General features: G+C 44.8%; 2 protein-coding genes and 1 long non-coding RNA gene across 5 annotated transcripts in view; 2 read left to right on the top strand and 1 right to left on the bottom strand.

The window, feature by feature from the left end:
* The window catches only part of DSCAM (DS cell adhesion molecule), a 446,151-nt gene that overhangs the window by 325,081 nt on the left and 94,219 nt on the right, over window positions 1–26,851 (top strand). The window contains exons 12-15 of the mRNA XM_053969848.1: window positions 7,723–7,919; window positions 10,453–10,549; window positions 12,285–12,413; window positions 24,072–24,239. Of these exons, the coding sequence (XP_053825823.1) occupies window positions 7,723–7,919; window positions 10,453–10,549; window positions 12,285–12,413; window positions 24,072–24,239 (591 nt within the window). The remainder of the gene's footprint in view (window positions 1–7,722; window positions 7,920–10,452; window positions 10,550–12,284; window positions 12,414–24,071; window positions 24,240–26,851) is intronic.
* On the top strand, window positions 12,062–19,692 carry LOC128803191 (uncharacterized). 3 transcript variants are annotated; one of them, XM_053969850.1, is made up of 3 exons: window positions 12,062–12,164; window positions 18,378–18,934; window positions 19,469–19,692. In XM_053969850.1, the coding sequence occupies exons 2-3, from the start codon at window positions 18,452–18,454 to the stop codon at window positions 19,619–19,621; spliced, it is 636 nt and encodes a 211-aa protein (XP_053825825.1). In that variant the 5' UTR covers window positions 12,062–12,164; window positions 18,378–18,451; the 3' UTR covers window positions 19,622–19,692. The 3 variants fall into 3 exon arrangements, with proteins under 3 accessions (XP_053825825.1, XP_053825826.1, XP_053825824.1); XM_053969851.1 differs by lacking the exon at window positions 19,469–19,692 and adding an exon at window positions 19,290–19,460; XM_053969849.1 differs by lacking the exon at window positions 19,469–19,692 and having other exon boundaries at window positions 18,378–19,279.
* LOC128803193 (uncharacterized) lies at window positions 13,279–14,662 on the bottom strand. Its single transcript, XR_008435651.1, has 2 exons — window positions 14,163–14,662; window positions 13,279–13,443 (listed from the first exon to the last, which is right to left on the bottom strand). It is a non-coding gene; the product is annotated as an uncharacterized LOC128803193 (long non-coding RNA).

Here is a 26,851-nt window from a genome sequence, read left to right as displayed (position 1 = left end):
TTTCACATTAAAACTTGATGCCATCTTGATGGCAGACTGAATTCAATTTAAGATCAAAGCATTGGAGAAGTTATCTAAAATTATGTGTTGCTAGTTTTAACTATTTAACATTCCTGCTCTTTCCAGCCTGGCTTTTATAGCAGGCTGATTAAAGATCATAATTGATTTGGAATGGAAAGTGGCCCAAGGAATTTGTAATTAATGGAGACATGTTTCTGGTGCTAATTTTTAGGCTTCCCAACAATGACAATGATGGTAAAACTAATATTGTCCATAAATTTCTTCCATGGGAAGATGATCTTTGTGTCTTCATAAATCACAATTACAGACACGGTAATATAATGGTTTTTTGATGACTAATTTTTGTTTTGACAATTAGCCAAGCTTTGATGAGACTGATTTCCCAGTGCCTCATGTGAGTTCCCACAGTTTGTAACTAATTTCCACAGGCTTTCACTACACTGACTGCAGGGGACAAAGCTGTCAGCTTATCATCCCCCATTCCCTTCCCACTGGTTACTGGGAAGTGCAGTTGGACAAAATGGGAATTGAAGCTGCATAGCAAAGCAAGAGGAAGTCACATCCATTTCAGAACCATGTCAAAGTCAAAGGAAAGCCCAAGAAATAGCAGCAGCTGTGTATCATCTGAAGCCATCAGTCTACACTGTACAAACACAGAACTAATTCAAGAAAAGAGCTCAGGAAGAGGAAAGAATTGCCTTTATGATTTGAGAGAAAAGCCCCTTTTTATTTTATTAAAGCGTCTTTTGGTTAAAATTCATAGTTGTCATGCAAAATAAATCAACTTCTCTTCCTCTAATCTGACCTGAAACCACTTCTGAGTGAATGAGATACGAACCCTAAATGTTCACAGCCTTTGCCCTGACACATTCAATCAGATCAGGAGGCACTGGTGGAGCTGCCAAGGACTCAAGACATCGTTGTCATTTTATTCCTGCTCAGCATCAAACAAGGCCCGTTAGAGCTTGTTGGAACAATATTTATAATCAAAGTAACTTCCTTTATACCATTTACACCAGGGGAATAGCTGGCTGAAATGGTATTTTAGGATGTACAGGACCCATATTCATTCCCACTCAGTATTTATTTATTTTAAATATATTTATTTAAAATTTAAATATATTTATTTAAAATATATTTATTTTGAAATGATCAAAAAAGAAATGAATTTTATTTATTTTTAGATTATTTTCTCCAAAGATTACCTTGTATTGGTGTCCTACTAAAGCATTTTTTACAAAGCACTGAGTCTCTTGTTATAGAATTTGACATGCAAACTTATAAAGCATTGGACCTGCCATTTCTGTGTCTAATGCCTCTCTTTTTACACAGCAGTGTTGGTTTTTATACTTTTCTCTCCAAAAATTATTTTGCTAATAGAATCTAATGAATCTCTTGCCTTTTGTCCAGCAATTCATTCATACAAAAATGTATAAAAAAAGCTACTGGTCTTACTTTTAGGGCAGGTTAGGGGTAGAAGGTAATTTGCTTTGTTCAGTTTTATATTAAAGATATTTTCAGGAATATATTTATTAATAAATTTTTGGAATTTATTTCCTATACACTACAGACTCCTGAAACTAAAGCTGAGTGAATAATTCAGTCTGTCATATGAATTCACCAAATCTTTACTTCTCTCCTCAAATTTCTCAGGTTTACATGTTTGAAATTATTTTTTCTAATCTGAAACATCAATGGCAATTAATTTCAAAACATTGGCTTTTTAAATTTGAAATTCATGCCACATTAATACTGGCACAATTCACCCAGAATGGTTTCTATCTATTGTTGCATTGCTTGGACAGCAAATTCTTTACTGATTCCAAGCAATAAAATATTCTATTCTAAATTCACCTTCATGAAATGATTAAATAATTGAAATCGAATTTTTTACATATTTAACCTAACAGAACATGTCTCTGAGGAGGTTTTCACAACAAACAAACACGAGTAGGTCCAAAATGTAAAGTTAATTTTAAAAATTAGTGAATATTGGTAGAAAGATGTCATTAATTATATTCCCATTATTATTACCTATAAGAACTTGTATACATAAAAATGGGATTTTTTTTTTTTTTGTGTTTACATATTTCTTTGACTCTCTGAGACATGGAATTTGTTTCCTAATCTTGGACATCTCTGGAGGATGAGGATTAAGAGCATGATTTTCTCCTGCTAAACAGGATTGACTTTTACCAAGGAGCTATGAGTTTAAATTGAAGTGTTTGGGAAATCCTATTGATTTTAAATTCTCTTTTCTTCACCATGTGAATTCCAGAGAGATGTTATTTAAGTAAACCCAAATGTCTCTTATCAGAAAGGGAAAACTGAAGTTAGAAATTTTAGCAAAGCTAACTCCTGAAAGTCTGCTAAATTTGAAAATAAATTAACAAATATATATATCAAGAAATAGAAGTGTGACAGCTAGGCTCCCTCAAATATAAGTAATGCATTTGCATGGAATTTCACTGCCTGAGCAAAAGGGGATGGAGGAAAAGGGAATTTTTGAGGTAGGAAAATCCTATTTTTCATGGACAGAAGAGTGTTCTCACTGTGGCTGTCCAGAATGAAAGGACAGTTGAATTTGGCTTAAATGTTAAGCTCAAATTTCAATTCATTTTTCCAACATTTTCTCAATGTTTGCAAGATGAACCTCTCATGGTTACAGATATTTCCCCAAACTGGCCAGGTCCAGCATAATCCAGTTATAGTAAAAATGTGGCAAACCCCAAGGGGGAAGAGATGCTGATGTCTGGCTCCAGATCAGGAGGCTGAAGGACAGCTTTATTAAAACTATACTAGATTACATCAATATACTATTTAAAGAGAGACTATCCTATTCTACACACTTACTTCTTACTTACCTCTCTAACTAACTCAAACTCGTGACTCTGCTGAGAGCCCGAGCCACAGCTGGATCCATTGGTCACTGACCCCAAACAACCTTCACCAGAATCCAACCCAGCAATCACTGCAGGTGAACAATCTCCACACCACATTCCACTTGGGGAAAACAAAGGAGCAGAGATAAAGATTGTTTTCTCTTCCCTCTGTGCTTCTCCTGAGGGACAGAATTATGTCTCTCTGTCCAGGGAATGTGAATGTTACATCCAGTGATGGAGCCAAAATATGAGAACACTCTGCCAGGGCAGAGGTCTTCAGACCAGCAGAATCCCAGAATGGTTTTGGGTTAGAAAGGACCATAATTCTTAAAAATACTGAGAACTTTAGTCAGTCTTACCATCATTTTTGAATGATACATGGGTATTTAGTGTTTAATAAACTGAAAGACAGGGAGATTTCTAATTTGCTTTTTCCAATGTGGCTATTCCCATCTATGAGCTGAAAGAGAGAAAAAATACCTCCCTCCACCCCAGGTCTCTACATAATTTTTAAAACTGATGTGAATATTTGTTTTCTATTAATTCGTAGAGATTTATTCTAAAAGGATTCAAAAGTTTCTGATAGCCTTGACAAGCTTTACTCAACTTCCTACAGTCTTGTTAATATGGATAATGAGATTGGTCTTTATCAAAGTAATTAAATATTTTCATTTTAATTTGTACTCAGTTCCTGATGAAACACTCAGCAATAGCAGAGAAAAAATAAGTCAGATTAAGTAATTTTTACCGAATCTTAAGAAAGTCCCAGATTCAGTTTTCTTCCAGAGTAGAACAAAAAGTTCTTGTTTTGTCTGAGCTACTCTCACAATTCTTAAGGATAACCCTGATTACTGAATTTTGCACTTTGATTTTAATGAAGTAGGTAATACTATAAAGCAATCATTATATCAACAAGAAATATAATTACTAATTAATATCATTGTACAATCTAATATTTTGACATGCATTAGTATTGCAATAATATTTAGTGCTATAATAAATAATGGTTTAATATAATATTTTAAAATAATAAAAATAGTACAAATAATAAAAAATAGAATAAAAAATTAAAATATTTTAAAATTATGTTTTGCTGGTTTGCTATGAAGAAAGGGGAAAACAATGGGTTCACCTGTGAAAAGCAGCAAATAGATCAGCTTTCCAAAAGAAAGCCCAACTCTAGATAGAGAAAACTCCTGGATTAATGCTGCTGGCAGAGATATGAATACTTTGAAAATGGAAATTGCCATGATTTACAAATTGTAGCTTCTACTTTGTCCAGTTTTGACCAATAGATCTCTAACTGTGCCCAGCACCCCACAGCTTCAGACAAAGACATGGAGAAACCCAGAGCTGCATTAATTTGTTCTGTGGTGAAACTACTCCAAAACTGTGGAACATGGCAATACCCACTCCTTGAACCTGCACAGCAACATGCCCTTCCCTCCCAAAATTCTCTTATATAAATGTATAAATATAAATATAATTCTATAACACACATTTTAAGAGATAAAAGGCACAGCCACACTTAATATATGGCATCTGAATAAACTTGATACATTTCTAAATGCCTTCACTTATTTTTAAGACATCCTAAGAGAATATCTCATGCATATGTAGTGCAGATTTAGCTTGCTTATTTACAGTTTTCTAGATTATTTTGTCAGTAAAGAACCAGCATATTTATCTCAGTTATTTGCATCAGTAATTTGATTAAAGATAGTTGGAGGATGAAGAAATATGTTGCCTAAAATATCCTTGGGAATGTGGCTTTGTTACCAGAAATCTTTTGACATAGAGGAAGATAAAAAGAAGAGCTTATGGTTTAGGATCATTGGAGATAAATTGTGAAGAGTAAAAAATCAGCTTTGGAGGAAGGGGAAATATTTAGCTGTGAGGCATTGCTATGGCAATAAGGAATCCACGTGGAAGATTATGTGAGGAGAAGGGAAGGATAAGCAGGGATAAAGCTGTATCTGAGGAATAAAGTCATCTTTCTTTACATGTTTTTATGCTGCTCTTATTAAGAAAGTTTGTTGCGGGGGGAAAACGAGCTTTGCAAGGTAGCCTCTGGTTTTTAAAAGCAGGCTAGGGAGTCATGGGGATTGGTTTGGCACTGTCACCCAGCACAGGACCTGAAAGTGAGGCAGGAGTGTCTGGGAAAGGCTCCTGGATGGCTGTGGGATTTCAATGCAAGTCCAGAAGTCCCATTTTCTGTGTGCTCCTGCTCGTCGAGTGGGAGGAGGATGGACCTGCCAGGGCAGGGTTCACCTGCACAGGAGCTCTGGTACCTCGTGGGGAGGTAAAAATCCCTCACCCCTCATCTCCTGTGTGGGCTCAGAACATTTTCACCATCACCAGGGAAACTCCAAGGAGGAGATATTGATGGGAAGGAAGACTGCAGCTGTAGGGAAAACCCTTTAGGTGGCCTGGGGGGGGTTGGCTGATTTAATTAGGGACAGGAAATGAGGCTGGAGGAGGAAAATATAAAAGGTATAGGGATTAGGGGACATGTGAGAACCCGAGGAGGTCAAAGCAGGAAGAAAGAAGGACAGGTGAAGGGGACTGGAGCCTGTTGTGATGAAGGGAGAGAGATGTGCAGAGGAAGGGACATGTGGGAGGCTGGGGACATTGTGGAAGGAAGAAAGGAGGTGGCACAAGTTAATTATGGTAATGGGGACTCCTTATCAGCCTGGCACTCTTTTGAATTGGGTCTCCTATTGAACAAAATGAATAAAAGGATGTATGGAACTATTTCAGGAAGAATTTCTTCACAGAAAGGGTTTTCAGACATTGGAAGGGGTTGCCCAGGGAGGTTGGGAGTCCCCATCCCCGGAGGTGTCCAAGGAAGGCCTGGAGGTGGCACTCAGTGCTCTGGGCTGATGACACAGTGGGGATTGGGCACAGCTTGGCCTCCATGGCCTTGGAGATCATTTCCAATCTAAATGATTCTGTGATCTTGCATAGTCCTGGTTGTTCTGGGTTTGGAGGAACAAGCAGATGGCCACCAAAAAAAAAAAAAAAAAAAAAAAAACAACAACTTTCTGAAAGTAACCTCCTTGTGGGTACATGGGCACACATCAGATGAAACTGAGGCTATTTCCATTCTCTGGAATATGGAAGCAGACTCATCCTAATTTTCTATTTTGATTATGCATAATTTATTCTCTTCAAATGCTCCTCTTGGGACAAAATTGATGAGTACCTGATACCCGAACAGTTAAATAAGGTGTTCTTCATCACTAGTGCACGTGGAACCTCCTACCTCACCCAAGACCTTTCTCAGAGTTCCTCCTGGAATTAGATCCCACTGGTAACTCAAACCCACAGCTCCACAGGCCCTGTTAATCTCCAGGTTGGTTTGGTTTGGGTCAGGAAGCCTTTGAACAGAAAGGGCTGCATCCTGACATATTGTCATCTCCAAGCATTAACAGCTCTGGCATGTGAAAAGGTCATGCCACCAAGCATTAACATTACGGGCTGGCAATTAAAGTAATTCATTTAAATGAGGGTTTTTATTCTGCTGTGTGGCAACAAACACAACCTATGCAACGGGAAAGCCTGGGAAGGCCTCAAATCAGATCCTCTGCTAGTGTCATCTGATTAAAACAGGGACCCAGAGAAGCTCAAATGGAAGGAGCGATTTGTTCTGATAAGAAGAGGCAACCATTCATGCATAAAAACAAGGGACTGGGGCTACTGCAGGAGGCAGCCCTGGAGGACAAGAGCTTAGGGAGGGGGTTCATTGCTGATGCCTCATGTGCTCTAGAAGAGTGGACAGATTCATTCAGAAAGAACAGCTCTGGGTGCTGTCCAGGGTTTTCCAGCTTCTCCTGGGCCTGAACTGAAAGATTTGTAGGCTTTGATTCTTTCTAGAGACAGAAATCCAGGTGCCATTCATTGCTGGACAAACCATGTGGGGAGGGAAGGACAGCAAAGGACACCAAAGAGATCATCCTGTTTCAAAGATGCCATGTTTGGAATTTGCAATTAAACATCCCGAGGATTTTTTTTCTTCCTGTTTGCAGGAAATTTTTATTCCAAAACATGAAAATACTTCAGGTTTAAGACTATTCTTGCTAAGAAGAGAGTACTTTTTTCAACATTAAAATTTAAGCCCTTTTTTAAAGAGTGGCTAATGAAGTTGACAGGTATGTCCAAACTGTTATGCAAAAACCTTCTGAGTACAATAAAAACTCGAATCTAGCTAGGTTTGTTGTCAGTTTAATTATACTTTCAGTTCAGCATAGTTCAGCTATGCACTCAACACATCCATAGTCTGTAAGCTCCTTGGTGCAGAGCCTTTCTTTTAATTTTGTGCAGCTCCTGGTTTAATTGAGCCCTCATTTTGATAGATCATTACTGTCACACACACTGGTAAAACATGCAACAGTCAGCAGGTAGAACAGCAGCTCATCAGAAGGAGACAGACATTTTTATCAGTTCTTTATTGTCCACATATCTGAACGTTTATTAGTTAAAGTCCCTTTATGCGCTGTGAATATTGAATATTGAATTATGTTGAATATTGAATGTTGAATTAAGTTGCCCTGTGAGCAGCAAAATAAATGAAGACAGGCTTCCTTTGGATTCACACCCTCTATTGTCCACTTCCAACTCCTTTCTGCTAAGTTCCCTTTGAGGCCCATCAGTTCTCTTAACACAGGAATGAAAATAAAATACTTTTTCACATTTATTTCGATCTGGTTGAATATGGACAAGCTCGGTGAGACACAGATTGAAAAGCCAACCTTGTATCATCAGACCCTTCAGCTCACTGAGGAACAACCTTGTTTAGTTGTGTTTTGTCTGTTTCTAGTTCCAGCTATGATAACCTCCTACCCAAACACCACCCTGGCAACTCAAGGCCAAAAGAAGGAGATGAGCTGCACGGCACATGGAGAGAAACCCATCATAGTCCGCTGGGAGAAGGAAGACCGGATCATTAACCCCGAAATGTCCCGTTACCTGGTTTCCACCAAGGAAGTTGGGGATGAAGTGATTTCTACCCTGCAGGTAAGGAAACAAATTGGCCCCCAAATCATCCAGCTATGTCAAGGTGGGCTTGGTTTGGTTTTGATCCAGGTGCAGGGCCAGCCTGACAGACCGAAGCCGCAGCACTCGCTCCGTGTGGAGTGTGGAGAGCTGACAGACAGAGGAGGGAGAGAAAACTTCTGCAATCCATCCCTAATGGAAAATTCCCTCTTCCCACACTCCAGAGGCAGCAAGAGAGTGAGCCAGGCTCAACCCTCCATCCTTTCTGTCTCAACGTGGCTCATACCTGTCTTTCCTCAGATCAGTTTGACCAAACTGCTGATAAACTCTGGCAAATATCTGGCCCCAAGTTCTGATGTGTGTCACACTTACCCTCACCAAAATCATTAAACTAGTTTGAGAAAAAAAAAGCTGACTTTTTGAAGTGCTCTTCTCCCTCCCTTTCACTTGGTGGGGCTTGTGAGATCACTTTATAAAGTCAGTATTCAAAGTGGTGTTTTATGTGTGCTTTTATGAAATCTAAAAGAATCTTTCTTCTTTTTTCTCACTCCAAAATCTTCATTATCCATTTTCAGTCACATATAAAAAGTGTATTTATCAGGCCCAAGGAACCAATTCTCTATCTGTCTGGTTATTGTCTAAATTTTAGTGTAACTCTTAGGAAATATTTCTTTCTTTACCAGCCAAAAACTGTGTTGGATGATATCCAGTAAAATTCTGGGTTTCATCTCTGTGAGGGACCTCTTGTCATTGATTTCTATGAGGAAGAAAAAATTCTATATGTGATTTTATTCCTATTAGTATATTTGTGATACAAATAATATTTAGTTATAGGATTGACCCCTAGACTTCTCTGCCATCATTCTTCTTGTTGATTTTAATAACATAACCCCTGGATACACAACAATATTTCTATTTGGAAGGCTGGAGTCCTGCTCGGAGAGTTTCCTGAAGCAGTTGTGTACAGCAATGGTGTTCTACATCCATGTGTGTTACATACAAAACCTTTCACTTCTGAGAGATGAAACACCCCAAAAAAGCAGACAACGGCAGATAAAGGCTGTCTCTGAAGCTTTGATCTCAGTGCTTTTGCATGATGACATAATCTTTAGTTGTGTATTCAGCTTTTATTTTTTCTGCAGGACCCCTGCCTCAGTGAGACAGGATTTGGATTTTCTCTGGGGCTGAATTAGGGTTGAGTAATGAACCACACTGTGTGGTGCAAAGCTGATCTTTGAGACCAAACTTTTCACAGGTGGCCAATAATTGTGTGTTCTTTGTTTTCTGGGCATTCGCCTTGAGCCCTTGGGGTCTGATTTGCAGAAGTACTAAGCCCTCCTGGCTGCAGCTGAACTCAGTGGAAGCTGTTATGAACACATGAAAGGCTATTTATTGCTCAGGATGCTGAGGGAGGGGAAGGAAGGCCCTACGTGTCTCAAATTGGGCTCTGGAAATTTTTGTTTCCCTGTCTCCAAGCTCAGCCACACGTGCAAGTGAACACAGCTTGACACGTTGCCACATCTCAGATGATAACTCTCCAATTTCCTTGCAGCAAGTGGGAAATTAATTCATTTATCTTAACCAGTGGTGACTGGGAGTTGTGCTCACATCACCTGGGTTTTGCTGAGGAATAAAGAGCACGTGGAGTTTCCATGGCTCAGCTAATATGTGGCAACTTGTCAAGCAGCCACAAACGTTATCATACATCTGCTTCTTTAATTCCCTACATGAAATGGTGGCAATGCTCTTCATGGTGTCAGGGCTGATGAAAATAAATTCACTCGTGTTTCTGCAATGGGTGAATTCAGAGGAAAATGCTGTGAGAAAATGAATGTCTGTATTCAGGGCACAGTTTGAACAGTGAGCAGTAAATAAATTGTGGAGCAGCACACTGAACAATGAGAAGGAAATGGTATTTCAAATATCTGCTCATTTAAAAAAAATTCTTTCTTTCTTGTACCTTGAATGAAGCAGTGGTCCTGTAGAAAAATATCATTATGATCATGTTTGTAAATATTATATATAATTTTCCTTGCTGCTAAACAACAAATTGAAAAGAAAGACCACACAAAACTTTATTATGAGGCAGCATGCTAAACGCTACAGGGCTCACCACCAGTTTTTGAACCTTTATTTCCTCCATGCAGACTTCAGCCACTTGAGTTATTTTCAGAAATAGCCGGAAAAATTTGGAGGCAGCAGGAGGCACCATTTTGTATGGCAAATTTCAGCCAACACTTAAATACTTGGCAAACTTGTGAGGAACTGGAAACAAGGCTCCTAAGGAGAAGCTGCAGGAATAGGTGGAGCTCCAGCTCCTGACTACACATGTCGAGCTGGTAGCCTGTGTCTTCAGCCCAGGTGCTGCTGGCTTTGATAATCTCAGTATTTTGGAAGCTTTCCTATGCAATTGTATGTGTGTAACCTGCAATATCTATTTATTGCTGTCAAGGAGAACAGTCTGCGCGATTTTTCTTGCGCCACACAGACAAGCTGTTGGTTTATTTTCTCTGCGTGCTGTTCAATCCATCACCTCTTTTCCAACCTCCTATAGATTCTGCCAACTGTGCGTGAAGATTCTGGCTTCTTCTCCTGCCACGCCATCAATTCTTACGGGGAGGATCGTGGAATAATTCAGCTCACTGTGCAAGGTAGGGAGAGGACAACACAAGGAAAAAAACCCACAGCTATTGTAGGACAGGAAGTGTAGAAATCTGCTGATGGGAGGGAGGTTCTGATTCCTAATTAAATGTGTTTCTCATTGTCAAAGAAATGAGGAGCTGCATTAAGGTTCTCAGTCTTTCATTTTCCAGCATCACAAGATTATATAAAAATAAAAGATAAGCTTGAGTCCTTCGAGATCTGTACAAATTAATTAGAATTTTTTCTTAAATACAGTAGTTCACAATTGCCAAAGATACTTAAAACTACCGAGGACTGTGGATATGGAAGACTGAGGAAGAATAGGTTGCTCTTCCTCAAATGTGCTTCAAACCCAGGTCTGAAATAAAGCAAAAGTGATCTCACTTCATCTCTAGAGAAATGTTAAACCTACGGTGGAACTTAAAGCAAAATATTTCAAGTTTAATCAATCAAAATAAATTGTGAGCAGTTTGAACGATCCAAATTCTAGGAATTTATGTTGCCTGGGGCTGGGGTTCCTCAGCCACAGGGCACAAACAGCAAATCCTGGAGAGGTGACAATATTTGAGATGCAGGCACAGGCAGGACTGAGCCACTGGCCACTGCTCCATGTGGTGCTGGCTCCTCCTGTGCCTCTCTGAGCCTGCACACAACAAATGCCTACAACTTGCAGGTTTCTCTCTCCCTGCCCTTGATCCCAAGTAGCAGCAGATTCCAGACGATGCCTAAGGCAGCCCTGTTGAAAAATTCAGGTGGAGGCTGGGGACAGGTTCCCAGTTCCACCACTGCTCATCTAAGCTGCCATGACAATTTAAATGGACATCAGAATGGGTCTAGGTGCTGGTTATTTATAGCATTAACTTTAGAGGTAGAAAAAGCTTTTAGGGTGATTTCATCAAATTATTCTGTTATTAATCTTTTAAACACACTCAAAGAGAAAGAAATTTTACTCTCTCTCCCCACCAAATTTAGCACTTTTGAGTTTAGTACTCATATTTCTACAATCACTTTTTGAGTAAAATCACTGATAGCAGTATCAGATAGTATCAGTGATCAGGGAAATGTGCTGCTCGAGGTAAAACATCTTTCCTGGGATGAAAGTCCAAGCTGGAGTGATTTTAAGGAAATGCAGCTGAGAGGAGCCAGTATTCACGATTACACCAGTGACACCAAGCTGAAAAGTGCTGATACTTCCAGCAGGTGATTAACAGGATCAGGGTCCCTGTTGTAGATGTCGTCAAACCCAATGGGAAGAATGCTGATGTCTGACTCCATTTCAGAAGGCTGAATGATTTCTTTATTATAATTATGTTATAATACATTAATATACTATATAAAAGAGGATACTAAATACTACATGCTATTTTCTCTAACTATCATGTCTAACTAACTCACAACTCGTGACCCTGTTCTCCAGAGTCCAGACACAGGTGGATCCAATTGGCCATCAGGCCCAAACAATCCACCATGGTCCAATCAAGTGCTCACTCTGGGTAAACAATTCTCCAAACACATTCCACAAGAGAAAAACAAGGAGCAGAAATAGAAATTGTTTTCTCTTTCATTTCTCTCTGTGAACCTCAATAAAAAATCTTAAGAGAGAGAGAAATGTACTTACCACAGGTCCCCATGAGCACCCAGAGAAATGCCAGGAAGGCTGAGCCAGTGCCTCGCTGTTTGCTGTGCCCCTGTTAGGAGGATGGGGTGTGTTCTGAGCAGAGCTCTGTGTGTGTGTTTGCCCAGAACCCCCTGACCCCCCTGAGATAGAGATCCGGGAGGTGAGAGCTCGGAGCATCGCCCTCAGGTGGACCATGGGCTTCGATGGCAACAGCCCCATCACCGGCTACGACATCGAGTGCAAGAACAAGTCAGGTAAGGAACAATCTCAGCAGTCCCCGTCGCTGCTCATTCCCCACCAAGTTTGTGCTGTAAAACGCAATTCATAAATTGAAACTGCCTGATGGAATTTTTTATCGTGGTTTGTTTAATCTTCCACAGGAAGATTTATTTTCATTTGTTGTCCTTTTTGTTTGTTTGTTTTCTGGTAGCAATTGCTGCTTTTCCCTTTTACAGCTTCATGCTATAGTTACTGAGGCAAAAATTTTGTGATGTTTTCATTAGTAGAAGAAATATTTTCAAGAGTGTTGGATCATCAGTCATCATTTTAGCCCTGTCTTTGTAAATTAAATCAATAATGTACAGGAGAGATTGATAATGTACCTGAAAGATGAGGAGTGGAAATTCTCCACTGAGGCTGAAGTCAGGAATTGAAGGTTTGGAGATATGGATTGGGCAAGGATGCCTTCAAGAGATATGCACACCTAAAAGTTTGATTATTTTTTATTATTTTGATTATATTTGATTATTTTCCTTTCTTTCCAACCACCCACCCACTCCAGAAAAGCTTTCGAAAGTCATTCTTGCCTGATTGACTCCTTTGTCACACTAAAACATCTCTTGTATTTCTCAAATACAAGAATAATTATTTAAGAATGATGTAACTCAGCACAACCCCATTTAGGATGACTGAGTGCTTCCATTCTATTGAAGCAGTGACAAGAAGGGATTTCAGAGCTCTAAAACATCTTTGTTAGATTTAGTTTGATGTTTTCAAGTGATAATGCAGAATGCAGGCAAAGATTAAGTGGGGGTCACCATGAACTTGCATTGAAAAATTATTTCTCTCTAATATGGAATGATAAATCAAGAACAAGACAGCAAAAGAAGCATCATAAGGTTGGTTGGAAATATCAGGACAGAATATATTGATAAAGGTTAAAAAAATAAAGAAAGGCAAAGAAGTGGGCAGCAGAATTGGTGTCTAAAATATTTCTTTGTCTGTATGTGAAGACAAATCCTGGAGGTCATGTCCTAACAAGAGCAGATTATCTTCTTCTTCTTCCTGCAAACAACAGAAATATAATTTTTTAGAGTCTGAGACTGAATATTTGCAGAAACCAGGATCAGGTCTTTGAATTCTTGCATACAAATTTTGTCATTAATTAAATCACAGAGAAGATGAAATACCAAAGATGGTTAATGGAGAACTTGCAGGGGGTAGTTGGGGGAATTTAGAACAAAGAGGAAGAATTAGGAAAACTCCTCAGTTTCCAGGTACTAAAGGGGTGGAACAAAATTTAGATTATATATTCTACCAAGACCAAAGTGAAGCTGTAAACTGCACAGCTGTGTTTTGTGAGCATTTGCCACCTCTGTTGCCTTTCCCGAGGACTCAGGAATGAATTTAGATTAGATGCACCATCGAGGCTTCTCAAGCAGGAAAACTTTCCTGTTTCAGAGAAGGTGCGGGTGACCACAAAGAATGCATGGACTGTATTTAGGAGCCCTCACATATCCCATCATAAATTCATAGAAATCAGGTTGGAAGAGACCTTTAAGATCGTTGAGTCCAAAGTCAGCTCAGCACTGCTGATGTCTACTTGATCGGACAAAAAAGATACACTAATTACCCCAATGGAATTAGTTACTCCATGGAAGGACCCTGGAGTTGCCTGTCCTGTAGGGTCCAGTTGCCATTCCAGAGCATTATGACTGCCAGGAACTTGGTGTTTCAGGATGTTTTGGTACTTAGAGACATCACCTGTCTGTACAGACATGTACCTGTGGCACTCAGACCTGGCTCTTCAGGGAGACCAGTCCTGTGCAGCCTCCAAACCTTCCCATGGGAGGTGCGCAAAGAGTTCTGGAGGCAGGAATGGGGTTGTGTGTCCTCATTTGTGCCTCTCTCCCCATACTTTTAAAATTTTTTATGCCATTAGGGCAGTCTTAGGGACAAACTTTGAACAGTTCTGTTTAATTGCGCTTTCTTGTGCTCTGATGTGAGCGGGGCATGCCCCGGGTCCCCGATGATTCCGCAGAGTTGGGGATTCCCAAAATTTTTCCCGGGATCCGCGGCGATTTCCCGGGATCCGCGGGGGTTCCGGCCGGGCGCGGGGCTGGTGCGGTACCAGCGATGGCCACCGGGCGGCAGCGCCGGAACACCTGAAACCTGGAGGTTGTGAGGAGGGGGATGAAAAACACCAGACTTTCCCGACAAACACGAGTCTTTCCCGTGCTCTCATGCCCAGCTGGGGCAAAGCCAGCGGGAGTTGAGGTCACTCCCCGGCGGGCAGGGAGATCTCGGCAGCGCCCTGCTGGCAGCAGGGAGCGAGCCCCGGCCCGGCCTCTGTGCCCGGGGCGCCGCAGAGGCCAGGGCAGAGCCGCAGGAGTCGCTGCCTCGGGCCCTGCCCCGGGCCGGGGGCAGCAGCCGGGCCCCGGCCCTGCGGGAGCGCACGAGGCTCTGGCGGTGCCGCTTCTCCAGCTCGGCCCGGTGCCCGTGCATGGCCCCGTCCTTGCGCGCTGCCCCTGCCCCGCTCAGCTTCCCGTGCCCTGCAAAGGCTCCGAGGCCGCGCTCGGTGCCCCTGGGTGTCGCTGCTACAGGCGGGGACGAGCCCCGGTGCCCAGGCAGAGCCCTGAGGGACAGCCCTGCTCCCCGGGCTCCCGCGGCTCCTGGAGCCGCTGCCCGCAAGTCCCGGCCCGTCCGTGCGGCAAATTCCTCGTGGCCTGGGCAGCGCAGCCGGCAAAGCCAGGGCTCTGCAGTGCGGGGCCGGGGCTGTCGTGTGCCAGCGTGGCCAAAGTCTGCCAGGGCTCGGGGCACAGCAGGGCCCACAAGGCCACCAGGCCGGGGGCTGCTCCGAGCCAGTTCCTGTCTGCCCCGCTGCTGTTGGGGTGCCGGGGGTGGCCCTTTGTGACACAAAGGGCACAGGGTGTCACGGCCCTCTGTGATGTGGGACGTGGTGGTGGCCAGAGACCCCTGTGACATCAGGGAGCCCCGCCCGGGCTGAGGGTGTCCAAGGGGCGCAGAGCCCTGGGGTGCCCAGTCCCAGGAGAGCCGCTCTCTGAGGAGGAAGCAGCTCCCTGGCTCTGTCTGCGCCCGACGCCGATAGCGACAGACAACAGCGACAAGGACAAAGCCAACTCCAACTCCCGGTCCCCCAGCCCCTGACCCAGCTGGCTGGAAGCCCCCAGTGGGCAGGTCAGTTCTACCACTGACAGAGACTGAGGAGGAGGAGAGACTCTTTGCTGAAATGGACTGCAAACTTTCCCAGAGGGAAGGTGATAGTGACGAGGAGCTTTCCCAGTGGGAAGAGGTGACAGTGAGAGAGAGGGACCGACAGCAAGTACTGACAGTTGAAGAAATTTCCCATCAGGAAGCCAGGAGGAGCCGAGAGCTGTACCGATGCCAGGTATGTGTGAGAGTTCAAGATGTTTCCCAGTACAGCAATGAGACACATGAAGAGCTCTATGAAAGGATAGAAACTGTCAGAGTCTGGGAGCTGTACCCGTGGGGAGAAGACAGTCAGATAGACAAAGAGGTGTGTGAATGGGAAGAACTTGTCACAGCCCAAGAGATACACCAATGGGAAATAGATGGGAGTGGGCAGCAGGAGTTGGGATGGGAAGAAGACGAGAGATCCCATGAGTTGTGCTTATGGAGAGATGTGAGTGTTTCAAAAGATTCCCAATGGGACAGTATGCAAGAGCTGGATCAGAGGGAAGGTGAGAGGTACCAAGACCTCGTACCATGTGAAGATGTGCACTCCCACATCTCTCAATGGGACGATGTCCAAAAGCTTTCCCAGAGGGAAGGTAAGAGGTATGCAGAACTCTCACCATGGGAACAAGATGTCTGCTCCCACATATCTCAATGGAAAGATAGCAGAGAATCAGAATTGTACCAAGTGAGAGACAGCCATGATAAAGAGCCGTTGCAAGGACCAGACGCCAGAGCCCAAGAGCTTCCCCAATGGCCAGATATTAACGACCAAAAGCTGTCGCAACGGGAGGAGCATGTGATCATTCAGGAGCTGTCCCAATGGAGAAAGGATATCAGCTCTAAAATCTGGGACAGACCCTTTCAACCACTGAATGAGCACCAGCCTTGTTGCTGGGTGGGACCCAGCTCTCCCAGCCCTGAGGGCACAGCAGTGGCAGCAGAGGCAGCACCTGCCCTGCCCACTGCCTCCCCTGCCCCACAGAGTCCCACAGAGGCCGAGCCGGCAGCTGCTGCCCCGGATGGAGCTGATGAAAAGGAAGAGCCGCCCAAGCCTCTCACTCCTGAGGAGGTAAAGGCATCCGCTCCTTCTCTCTTCAGTGAGGAGCTGCCATCACCAGGGACACAGAGCTCATCCAGTGTCCCCTCCAACAGCCCGACCAGTAGCCAGTCTTCACCATGCCAGCATCAGAACATCCCTGAGGAGATCCTGATCCAGGGACTGATGGACATCTACAAACTGATGGAGAAGCTGGAGGAAGAGTATGTCCTCCAACAACAGATGGCTGTAGAAGAAACACAGCCCAGCTCTCCCAGCCCTATAGGCATGGAGGAGGCAGAACCTCCCCTGCCCAGCGCCTCCCCTCTCCCAGGCAGTCCCACAGAGGCCGAGCCGGCAGCTGCTGCCCTGGCTGGAGCTGATGAGAAGGAAGATCTGCCCAAGCCTCTCACTCCTGAGGAGGTAAAGGCATCAGCTCCTTCTCTCTTCAGTGAGGAGCTGCTATCACCAGGCACACAGAGCTCATCCAGTGTCCCCTCCAACAGCCCGACCAGTAGCCAGTCTTCACCATGCCAGCATCAGAACATCCCTGAGGAGATCCTGATCCAGGGACTGATGGACATCTACAAACTGATGGAGAAGCTGGAGGAAGAGTATGCCCTCCAGCAACAGATAGCTGTAGAAGATACACAGCCCAGCTCTCCCAGCTCTGAGGGCACAGCAGTGGCAGCAGAGGCAGCACCTGCCCTGCCCACTGCCTCCCCTGCCCCAGGCAGTCCCACAGAGGCCGAGCCGGCAGCTGCTGCCCCAGCTGGAGCTGATGAGAAGGAAGAGCCGCCCAAGCCTCTCACTCCTGAGGAGGTAAAGGCAGCAGCTCCTTCTCTCTTCAGTGAGGAGTTGCCATCACCATGGACACAGACCCCAACCAGTGTCCCCTCCAACACCCCAGCCAGCAGCAAGTCTTCGCCGTGCCAGCATCAGAACATCACTGAGAAGGTGTCCCTGATCCTGGCACTGATAGTGTTCTTCGTACTGAGGCAGAAGCTGGAGGAAGAGTATGCCCTCCAACAACAAATGGCTGTAGAAGAAACACAGCCCAGCTCTCCCAGCCCCGAGGGCACAGCGGTGGCAGCAGAGGCAGTGGCTGCCCTGTCCAGCACCTCTCCTGCCCCACAGAGTCCCACGGGCCAGAACATCAACAGGGAGATCCTGAGCCAGGTGCTGCAGGAGATCCAGGCACTGAAGCAGCAGCTGACTGCCCTTCAACAGGGGTTGGCTGTAAAAGAATCAGTAGTCACATCCAAAAAGGAAGAGAGCTCAGTGCTTTCCCCGCACAGCACCCCCAGCCCCTTGCCTGCCCAGCTGAGTGCCCAGGCCCCCAGGGAGCAGCAGGGGGAGGCAGCAGTGGGGTCAGTGCAGGCAGGGGGGGAGAGGAAGGAGGACTCCAGCGAGGAAATGAAATGGTGGCAATTCTTGGATGAGCTGGAGCCTTTCCTGGTGAGAGATCCAGAGCTGTCCCGGGTGTCTGTCACAGGACACACAGTGAGAATTTCTTTGGGACAGGGGATCCCGGAGCTTGCCCCTTGTGAGGCTTCTGTTGAGCGCCCAGCACAGGAGCCATGCAGCCAAGGGCCAGTGCCTGCCCCACACAGCTCCTCTAGCCCCTCGCTTGCCCAGCTGGGTGCCCAGGCCCCCAGGGAGCAGCAGGAGGAGGGGGCAGCATCAGCATCCGTGTGGGCAGTGCAAGAGAGCGAGGAGGGGACCTTGACTGGGGAGGACAAAGAGTGGGAAGATGACATCGAGCCAGAGCTTTCCCAGTGGGAAAATAAGGAACAGGCAGAGGTGTCCCATGGAGAAATGAACGACTCCCAAGAAGTGTCCCAGGGGCAAGAGTGCCCCAAGCAGGAGCCGTCCCAGGAAGAGCTCTCTGACTGGGAAGAGCGCATAGAGGAAGATCCGTCCCAGGGAGAAGTCACAAGTTACCATGAACGCTGTGACTGGGAAGAATACTTCCCTGAGCAAGAGCTGTCCCTGACGGAAGTCAGCAGCTCCCAAGACCTCTCAGACTGGGAAGAATACACTGAGCAAGGGCTGTTAGGAGGAGATGCCATCAGCTGTGCAGAACATTCCAACGGGGAAGAATACATTGGCCAAGACCTTTCCCAAAGGGAAGCCTGCACTGGCCAAGACATGGCGAGAGGGAATGGCAGCAGACCCTCAGGACAATCCAGTTCAGAAGATGATAGCTATAAGGAGCTCGTGCAGGAGAACTGTGAAGACAAGAGCAGCCATGGCATCTGGACTAAGCCCTTGGCCCCAGAGGAGGAAGAGTGGGATGAGGTGAGCATCCTAGAGCTGCCCCCAGAAGAAGACAAAGAGCAAAAATGGAGAGTTTTTGCAGCAGATGGGCTCCCAGTGCCTGTCCTTCGTGAGGCCTGGGTTGAGAGCAGGAACCAGAGCTGTGTGGCCCACGGCCACTCTATGCCTGGCTCATGCCCCTGAAATGCCAAGCCCTTGTGGGACATGTGGCTTCTCTTCCCTTCAAGAAGCTAGAGGCAGGGACAGAGAGCTGGGTGCCTGTAGATATTCTTAGTTTATTTAGAGAGAAAAGAGAGAGAATTCTCCCAGGCCTAGGCTGGGAAAGTTAGGAGAAGGAATAAAAACAATTATCTCTTTCTGTTCATATTGTTTATAGATATGTTCTACCATAGTGTGTTATTCATAGTGCACCAACAGCGTGAAAGGTTTTCACTTTGAGACCAATCCTATTTCACCTTAGCGATCCTGGCTATAAAAAAGGAACGCTACTTGTTAATAAAGATTATTCTTTGCCTTCTGAACCGAGTCTCTTCATTTCTGTCCCTGCCTCAACAGCATCAGATGTGTGCCCCGCACAGCCCCCCCAGCCTCTCGTCTGCCCAGCTGGGAGCCCAGACCCTCCACAGGCAGCCAGCTGCCCCCAGGAAATGTCCCTCCTGCTTCAGGCAGGCACTGCGGGCACTGCAGGGGCTATTCCAGCCCCGGTGAGGACACAGACTGAGGAGTAAAACAGACAAGGAAGAAGATGAAGAAGAAGACAAAGATGATGAAGACAAAGAAGATGAAGGAGATGGGGAAAAAACCTCTGGTGTCTCTCTGGCATTGACCTCCTCTCTACGGCAGAGGAAGCAGCTCGGCTGGAATCTCTGGCTGTGCTTTCTCTGCTCGCCTCGGCTCCCCGAGACTTGCGGCTGGAATGAGATGGCCCCACTCCTGCTGGTCCCACTCCTGTGGTGTCAGAGCAGCAGCTGTTCGGTTCATCTCAAGGGGCTGAAAGATTGCTGCTGCAGCTTTTCCAAGCCAGGGAAGGAAAAAGCTTTTGGATGGGCCAACAAAGCCAAGCAAGCCAAAGCAAAACCAAACAAGGCAGAGCCACGGACACCTGGGCAGTGAGGCTTGGAAAATGCCCACCCAAAGAGCCCAAAGCTCCCCAGTTCCCTGGCCCCACACACACCTGGCCCCGGGCCTGGAACGTACAGCAACCATTTCTTCAGCACAAAGCAGAGGCTCCTGGAACTGACTCCAAGCATAAACCACTCAAAGACGTAGAAGATGAAGACAATAAAGACAGAGACTCTGAAGACAATGACAAAGCAGATGAAGACCACAAAGATGAAGACTTAAGAAGACAGAGAAAACAAGAATAATTTAAAAATACATATAAGAATAGTCATAAGAATTTAGAAATAGAAGAAGAGTAATAAGAATAAGAAAAATACATAGAAGGAGAGTAACAGGAATATGAATAAGAATTTAGAAACATAGAAGTGGAGTTAAAATAGCAAAGAAGAGGAGTAGTTAGAACAAGGAGAAGAAGAAAAAGAATAATAATTTAAGAATACAAAAATGAAAATAAAATTTAATGAATAAGTAAAACTAGGAAACTTTTTATTACATATTGTATATTACAGTCTATGATATAAAAACATGAATATACAATGTGTTGTAATTATGATACATTATAATTTCACAGAAAATAACCAAAGAAAGACAGAACAGTTCCAATTACTGAAGAATCTGTGCATTTTCTAATAGAGTTTGTAAGGCACAAGAACAGAGTGCCCAGATTCCATTTGCTGTCTCTTAGAGGTGCCGATGTATTTTCACAGCCAGTGAAAATACACGGAGTGCCCTGTGAGCAGCGAGTGCTCAGCCCCAGCGGCAGCGGGAGAGTTCCCGGCAGGGCAGGGCTGTGGCTGCTCTCTGCAGGCAAACTGATGGCGCAGGTTGAGCCCGGCTGCGAGAGAGCTGTGCTGGGAAACCCTTTGCAGCAGGGCTGTGCAGCTGCCACAGCGAAGCCACCAGAGCCCTGCTCTGATGCTGCCCGTGGCCAGGTCTCGGGGGTCTGGTGGTCGAGGTGACCCCGAGAATGCAGAAGTCCTCGCTTCCCAGCCCACGCAGCCAAAGAAGAAGTCGGAATGCGTAGGGTCGGCTTCTCAAGGTCGTTTATTTTCTCTTATCTATAACATGCTTTCCCAAGGAGCTGCGGTCTGTCTAGCAGGTCAGTCTGTGACAGACTCCCACCCCCTTGAGGTGGTGTTACCATTTTATACTAAAAACTACGTGTACTGTGTTTACAATAACGTGCCAATATCTATCATTTATGTTAGACAGTGTGTCTCTACCTTAAACCAATAGAAAAGTGTCACCATCACAGCAAGACATGGAGGGCAAGAAGTTCAGGACACACCCAGATCCCTCCATCTTGTCCCCTTGAACTCCTTATTTTAAAACCCCAAAATTCTAGTTTTTCACCCTGTGTTAATTCACCTATCACACTACTCAAACCCCTGTGGCTTGTAATTCCTCATACAAAGCTGGCAGTTTTTCCCACGGGCTAAAATGGAAGCCACAGGTGTGTTTGACTTCATGCCAAGGTCTCTGAGCCCCCTGCCAGGGTCTTGAGACAGCCAGAGCAGCCAGAGGGATGTCCTGGGTTTGCACAGCCAGGGAGCCAGGCTGGCTCAGAAAGGCCCATTTTGTGTGGGTGAGGAGCAAGAGCTGCTCCTTCCCAGGTTTGCTGTGGCTGTAAAGGTGCTGCAAAGGCTCTTGTCCCCATTTGCACTTCTAGTTTGCATGCAAGACATCCACCAGAGGGAACTTGCAGCTGACCCTGTGGCTAAAGCCTTGCCCCCTCTGCTCCCCTGTCCTGCCCAGGGCCTGCTCAGCTGAAAGCAGCTGTGAATGCACTTCTGGAGTCCATACAACTTCTACAGTGGTTGGGGCTGGCAGGGCCCTTTACAGCTCATGTAGTTCCAGTTGATTATCTCCTGCTCTGTGCCTCTTCTCTCTGACAGGTGTTTCTTCTTTCTTTCTCTCTCCCTTTGTCACAGTTTTCGGGAAATAAAATCTGTGTTGTTGAGTAAAATCCATCTGTTGCCATCCCATGGTCTCATTTGCCTCTTAATCAGGGCTGTATTTGAAACAACCAAGTGAAAAGTAAAGTAATTTGATAAGATAAAGACTGTATTTAAAAAAAAAAATCTCATCATCCTCAAGGGGAATTTAACATGATCTCCATAACAAGCAGGTCTTTTTTGAAATTCCTTTCCTGAAAGTATCCCACAGAGGGAGCTGTGACAAACTCAGTTACCAAAGTAAAAGACATTCAAGTGATTTTGATTAGCACTAAAATGTCCATTAATGAGGGCAGAGGCATCTGTCCCTCATTGGATCGTGACACACGGGCAGGGACACCTTCCACTATCCCAGGTTGCTTCAAGCCCCAATGTCCAACCTGGCCTGGGACACTTTCAGGGATGGGGTGGCCACAGCTTCTCTGGGCACCCTGTGCCAGAGCCTCCCATCCCTCACAGGGAAGAATGACTTCCGAAAAACCTCTCAGAGTTCTGTCCCTGGAGCCAGGCTGGGGCTGTTCCTGCAGCCCTGCCTGCCTGGAGCAGCCCTGTGCCAGGCAGGAGGGGTTCCCCTGGTGCAGCCCCAGCTGAGGCAGCAGCAGCTCTGTGCTGCTCATGACAGATCCCTGTGGCAGCAGCTGCACGGGGCTGTGCAGCCAAAGAGCCCAAAGCAGCACACACAGAACAGGGCTGGCACCACAGCACTGGGGCTGTGCTGGTCCTACTGGGCAGCCCCACAGGGCTCTGTCAGAGTGAGGGTGGCTGCAACAAATTTTTGGGTCCCTTGACTTCAGGGTGAACATGGCACAAAGTAGGAAAAAAGGAGCAGGAACAATGGAGTGTCTGAAAAGGAAATTACTTTTAATGACAAATAAAAATAGGGACAGTGCCCAGGAACCCAGCTCAGCATAGGGTCAAGCTCCAAAGACCAGAAACAAGGGAGAGGTAACAGTATATAGCCTTGGGGGTGGAACATTCTTAAAGACAATATATGGAAAACAAGTAACCAGTAGGGGAATAGAACTTGGATGATTAACATAACAACTCCAAAGGCTTTTGGGAGGAGATCTCACGCTTGCCAGAGTTAGATGAATGTTTCCCAGGGCTTGATGCTGAGGTTTGGTATGAGAGGGGTGAAGTCTGGCTGACTTTGTGTTCCAGTCAGGCTGTTTCCCCCAGGGTCAATGCTGAGCAGCTGTCGCAGGAGTTTGGTGTTGCCATTTCTATTTTTGGGAGTGCTCCAGGGCAGGGTGTTTCTCCAGGATTTATTTTTCTTTTTTTCTGGGATAACTTTCAGAGAATTACAGAATCCCCGATGGTAGAAAAGATTTCCCAGCACATCAAGTCCAAACAGTGCCCAATGCCCACGTTGTCACGCAGATAACGTGAGTGACAGAGCACTGAGTGCTATGTCCAGGTGTTCCTTGGCCACCTCCAGGGATGGAGACTACACCACTATCTTGGGCAGCTGCTTCCAATGCTTAACCAACTTTCCATGAAGAAATTCCTGCTGATATCCAAGCTGTCCATCCCTTGGCCCAGGCTGAGGCTGTGTCCTCTCATGCTGTCACTTGTTGCCAAGGAAAACAGGCCAGTCCACACCTGGCTGCACCCTCCTGTCAGGGAGCTGTGGAGAGCAGTGAGGTCTCCCCTGGGCCGTTCCTGTTTATTAACTCCCTTCCCTCCCTTTTTTTTGAGCACAACCAACTTTCTCACTGAGTGAAGATCCCTTTGGGGCAGCAACTCCCATTTTTGTGCAGTTGTTCCAAAGTCCCAAAGGTAAGAAATCATGCTCACAAAACTGAGGAATCTTTGCTGCTCTCAGCACCTCCTCAAGAGTAGCTATTTCTGTGGATTTGCTGATGACCCCAGAGCTAAGATCCCATTGTTCTCAGCAGCACTCTTGGAGCAGTTGGGAGTGCTGTCAAGGAAGGGGAGGGATCACTGGATTTGCTTGGAGCAAAATGCGTTTTCTGGATTAACACAGCGGTGGCATGAAACAGTTTAACTTCATGCTTGTGTTACCCACATTAACACCACAATTTATTTGTCTGTTTCTACTGATATTTCTTATAAAACAGACTCTTGGGATTCTGTCCAGAGAACCAGAGACGTTTCCCCTCAGCTAAACCAAGCCACCATCATCGACCTGCACCCGTCCTCCACCTACAACATCCGCATGTACGCCAAGAACCGCATTGGCAAGAGCGAGGCCAGCAACGAGCTCACCATCACCACTGATGAAGCAGGTATGACCTGGCTTTGCAACCTCTAAATTCTGTGGGAATTATCTCTCTCTGATGTCAGGAATCATTGCATGAAATGCTGCTTCTGTGGCTGCAGCTACATCAAAAGGAATACTGAGTTATTCCCATGGAACATCGTGAGTTTTGCAACTTCATTGTGCAGGGCTGTAATTAAAGCTGTTCAGTGGCATCTAGTGGTCAAAGAACACATTGTGCTCCAAATTTTCCTTGTGATGCTGGGAATAAGACACCTGTATCTACAGTGAGGCAACTCAATCAGCAGCATCCTGGTTTTAGTGGTGGTGCCTCCCCTATGGGTATTGTGGCTTTCCTTACATGTTTAGATATTAATGTAGGTAACTCATTTAAATTTTTCCCTTTTGAGAATGTTGATCCACATGAATCAACTCTTCATGTGATATTCCTTCACTCAACCCAACCTTTATTTGAATATTCCCTCACTCAACCCACTCACCATTTATTTTTCTGGCCTCTATTTAAGTCTCTTGGCTGTCCCTTGTTAGTGTCATCCCCCTGATCTTTGTTCTGTTGTATTACAGAATCAGAATCATTTAAGTTGGAAAAGACCTCCAAGGTCATCAAGTCTGACTTCTATTTTTACCTTTAATCTTCAGCACCAGGAGTACTGTGTTGGTGGCTGGAGCCACTCTCATGTACATGGAATTTCTGCCTTCCTTTACCTTATGCTAAGTCAGCACAGCTTCCTTCTTTGGGGATTTAGAGACAAGAACATTGTGACAGTGTCCTGGCACTGAAAATTCCCTTTCTCTTTCAAGATTTATGTTGATCTTGGATTTGAACACCCAGAGACTGATTTTTATTTAATCTCCTATTAACGCAACTGTGAAATTCCCACTTAATTTTTCTAGGAATTTCCTACAGTGAAAACACGGTCCTTGTCAGCACATGGTTTGGGTTCTGAGAGACTTTCTGAGTAGGAACAGGACACAAGAGCTCACAGTGGAAAGCAGAATAAGCTGGAGACAACATAAGTTGCATTTCTTTTATCCTTCCAGCAGAAGAAAAGTGTGTACAGATGTAACAATGAATAGTTTGTTTGAAAAATACTTATTTTTTGATCAGAAATTTTCTCTTCCTTTGTGCAAAGAAAATATGAAATCACTAGAGAAAATAGACTATCCATTCTTCCAGCCAGAGCCATCTATAACCCCAAAATGCCCATCCTTCTTTGTGCAAAATAGAGGGCTGGGTCTTGGATCAGCTCTCTCATGCTCTCTTATTCACCCATGCTTGGAATGTTTTTTTACTTGCCAAGTTTTTCCTGGCTGGTAATTAAGTTGTCAGGATCAGCGGCTGCCCTTGGAAAAAAAAAAACAGCTTCCCCCTGAGCAGGGTGGAACCTTAACATCACATTTTATTCAGTTCTTTGTAACCAGGTTTCAGAATAAATGATCCTTTTGTTGCTGTCTTTTGAGGAGCTGTTTGTTGGTAAAAAAAGACCAGCAGTGTGGAACTGTATTCAAAAGTCACTGATCTACCTAGGGAAGGACTGGGAGGGAGGAGGTCAGGCTTAGGCAGAGTTTGTGATGTTTTTCTCTTGGGTTTTTATTTCAGGGGATGCACAAAGTGTAGGAACATCCTTTTTTTTTTTTGATCACTGTTTACTTCTGTTCTCTGCTTTTACAGCAGGCAATGGGGAACAGCATGGGTGCAGGGGATGAGAGAGAAGCTAATGAGCAGGGAGCAAAATAAAGGCCCAAGAAATACAAGATAAAAACCAAGCAACTTGGAAAGGGGGTGCAGATTCTGTATTATGTATCACAAAGAAATATCTCTATTAAAAAGAAACCTGTAAAAGATCTCTGTGACAAAAGGATAGGTAAGGATGGAATGATTTCAAAGCTTGTAGACCACATCTTTCTTTCCATACAACCACAATTAGCTCATGTGTTGGAAAATAGATGCCAGTACACACTTATAATAATGCTTGTCAGAAAAAAAGAAGCATTATGGCCGTGGCCTAATACTGAAATCAATAGAGGAAACAGGGATATCTGGGTTTTCTTTATGTCCTTGCCACAAACTCTGTATGACATTAAGTATGTAAAACAAATGTCTTCTTATTTAACATCTCCCTATGGTGTGCTGGGAGCACTTAACTCTTCAGGTTTGTGAAAGAAAAAAAATGGGGTCTTTTGAGGAAAAGTCAGGATTTTTGGGGGCACATTTTAAACCCCATTTTTAGGATCAAATGCTTCACTCAAATTCCACTACATTATAACATACCCCAGAGAAGTGGCATTCATTTTTGTCAACAGGAGGACAGAATCAAGGTCAGGCTTCAGAAAATTCACAGAGATCTTATTTTTGCCAGTGGACTTTTTCCTCTTCTCCTTCCTTTGTATTAATGCAATAAGAATGGAAATAAAGTTCTTTCAAGCTTTGGAAATTTCCCATATAAGGGACAGTCAGGAATGGCAGAGAATAGGGCATATTTAATAACTTAAACATATTACAGGCTGTATTCTGTGTCTCTGCTTTCATCAGTTAAAGCAAAACCTTCTGGTTCCTTTCACCACAGCTATCATTTATTGCTGCTCCACCTCTAACAGCCCCATCTCACCCTTTTTATT

The sequence above is a fragment of the Vidua macroura genome, chromosome 2, assembly GCF_024509145.1.
Source record: "Vidua macroura isolate BioBank_ID:100142 chromosome 2, ASM2450914v1, whole genome shotgun sequence".
NCBI classification, from domain to species: Eukaryota; Metazoa; Chordata; class Aves; order Passeriformes; family Viduidae; genus Vidua; species Vidua macroura.
This window is presented reverse-complemented; position numbering and strand designations above follow the sequence as displayed.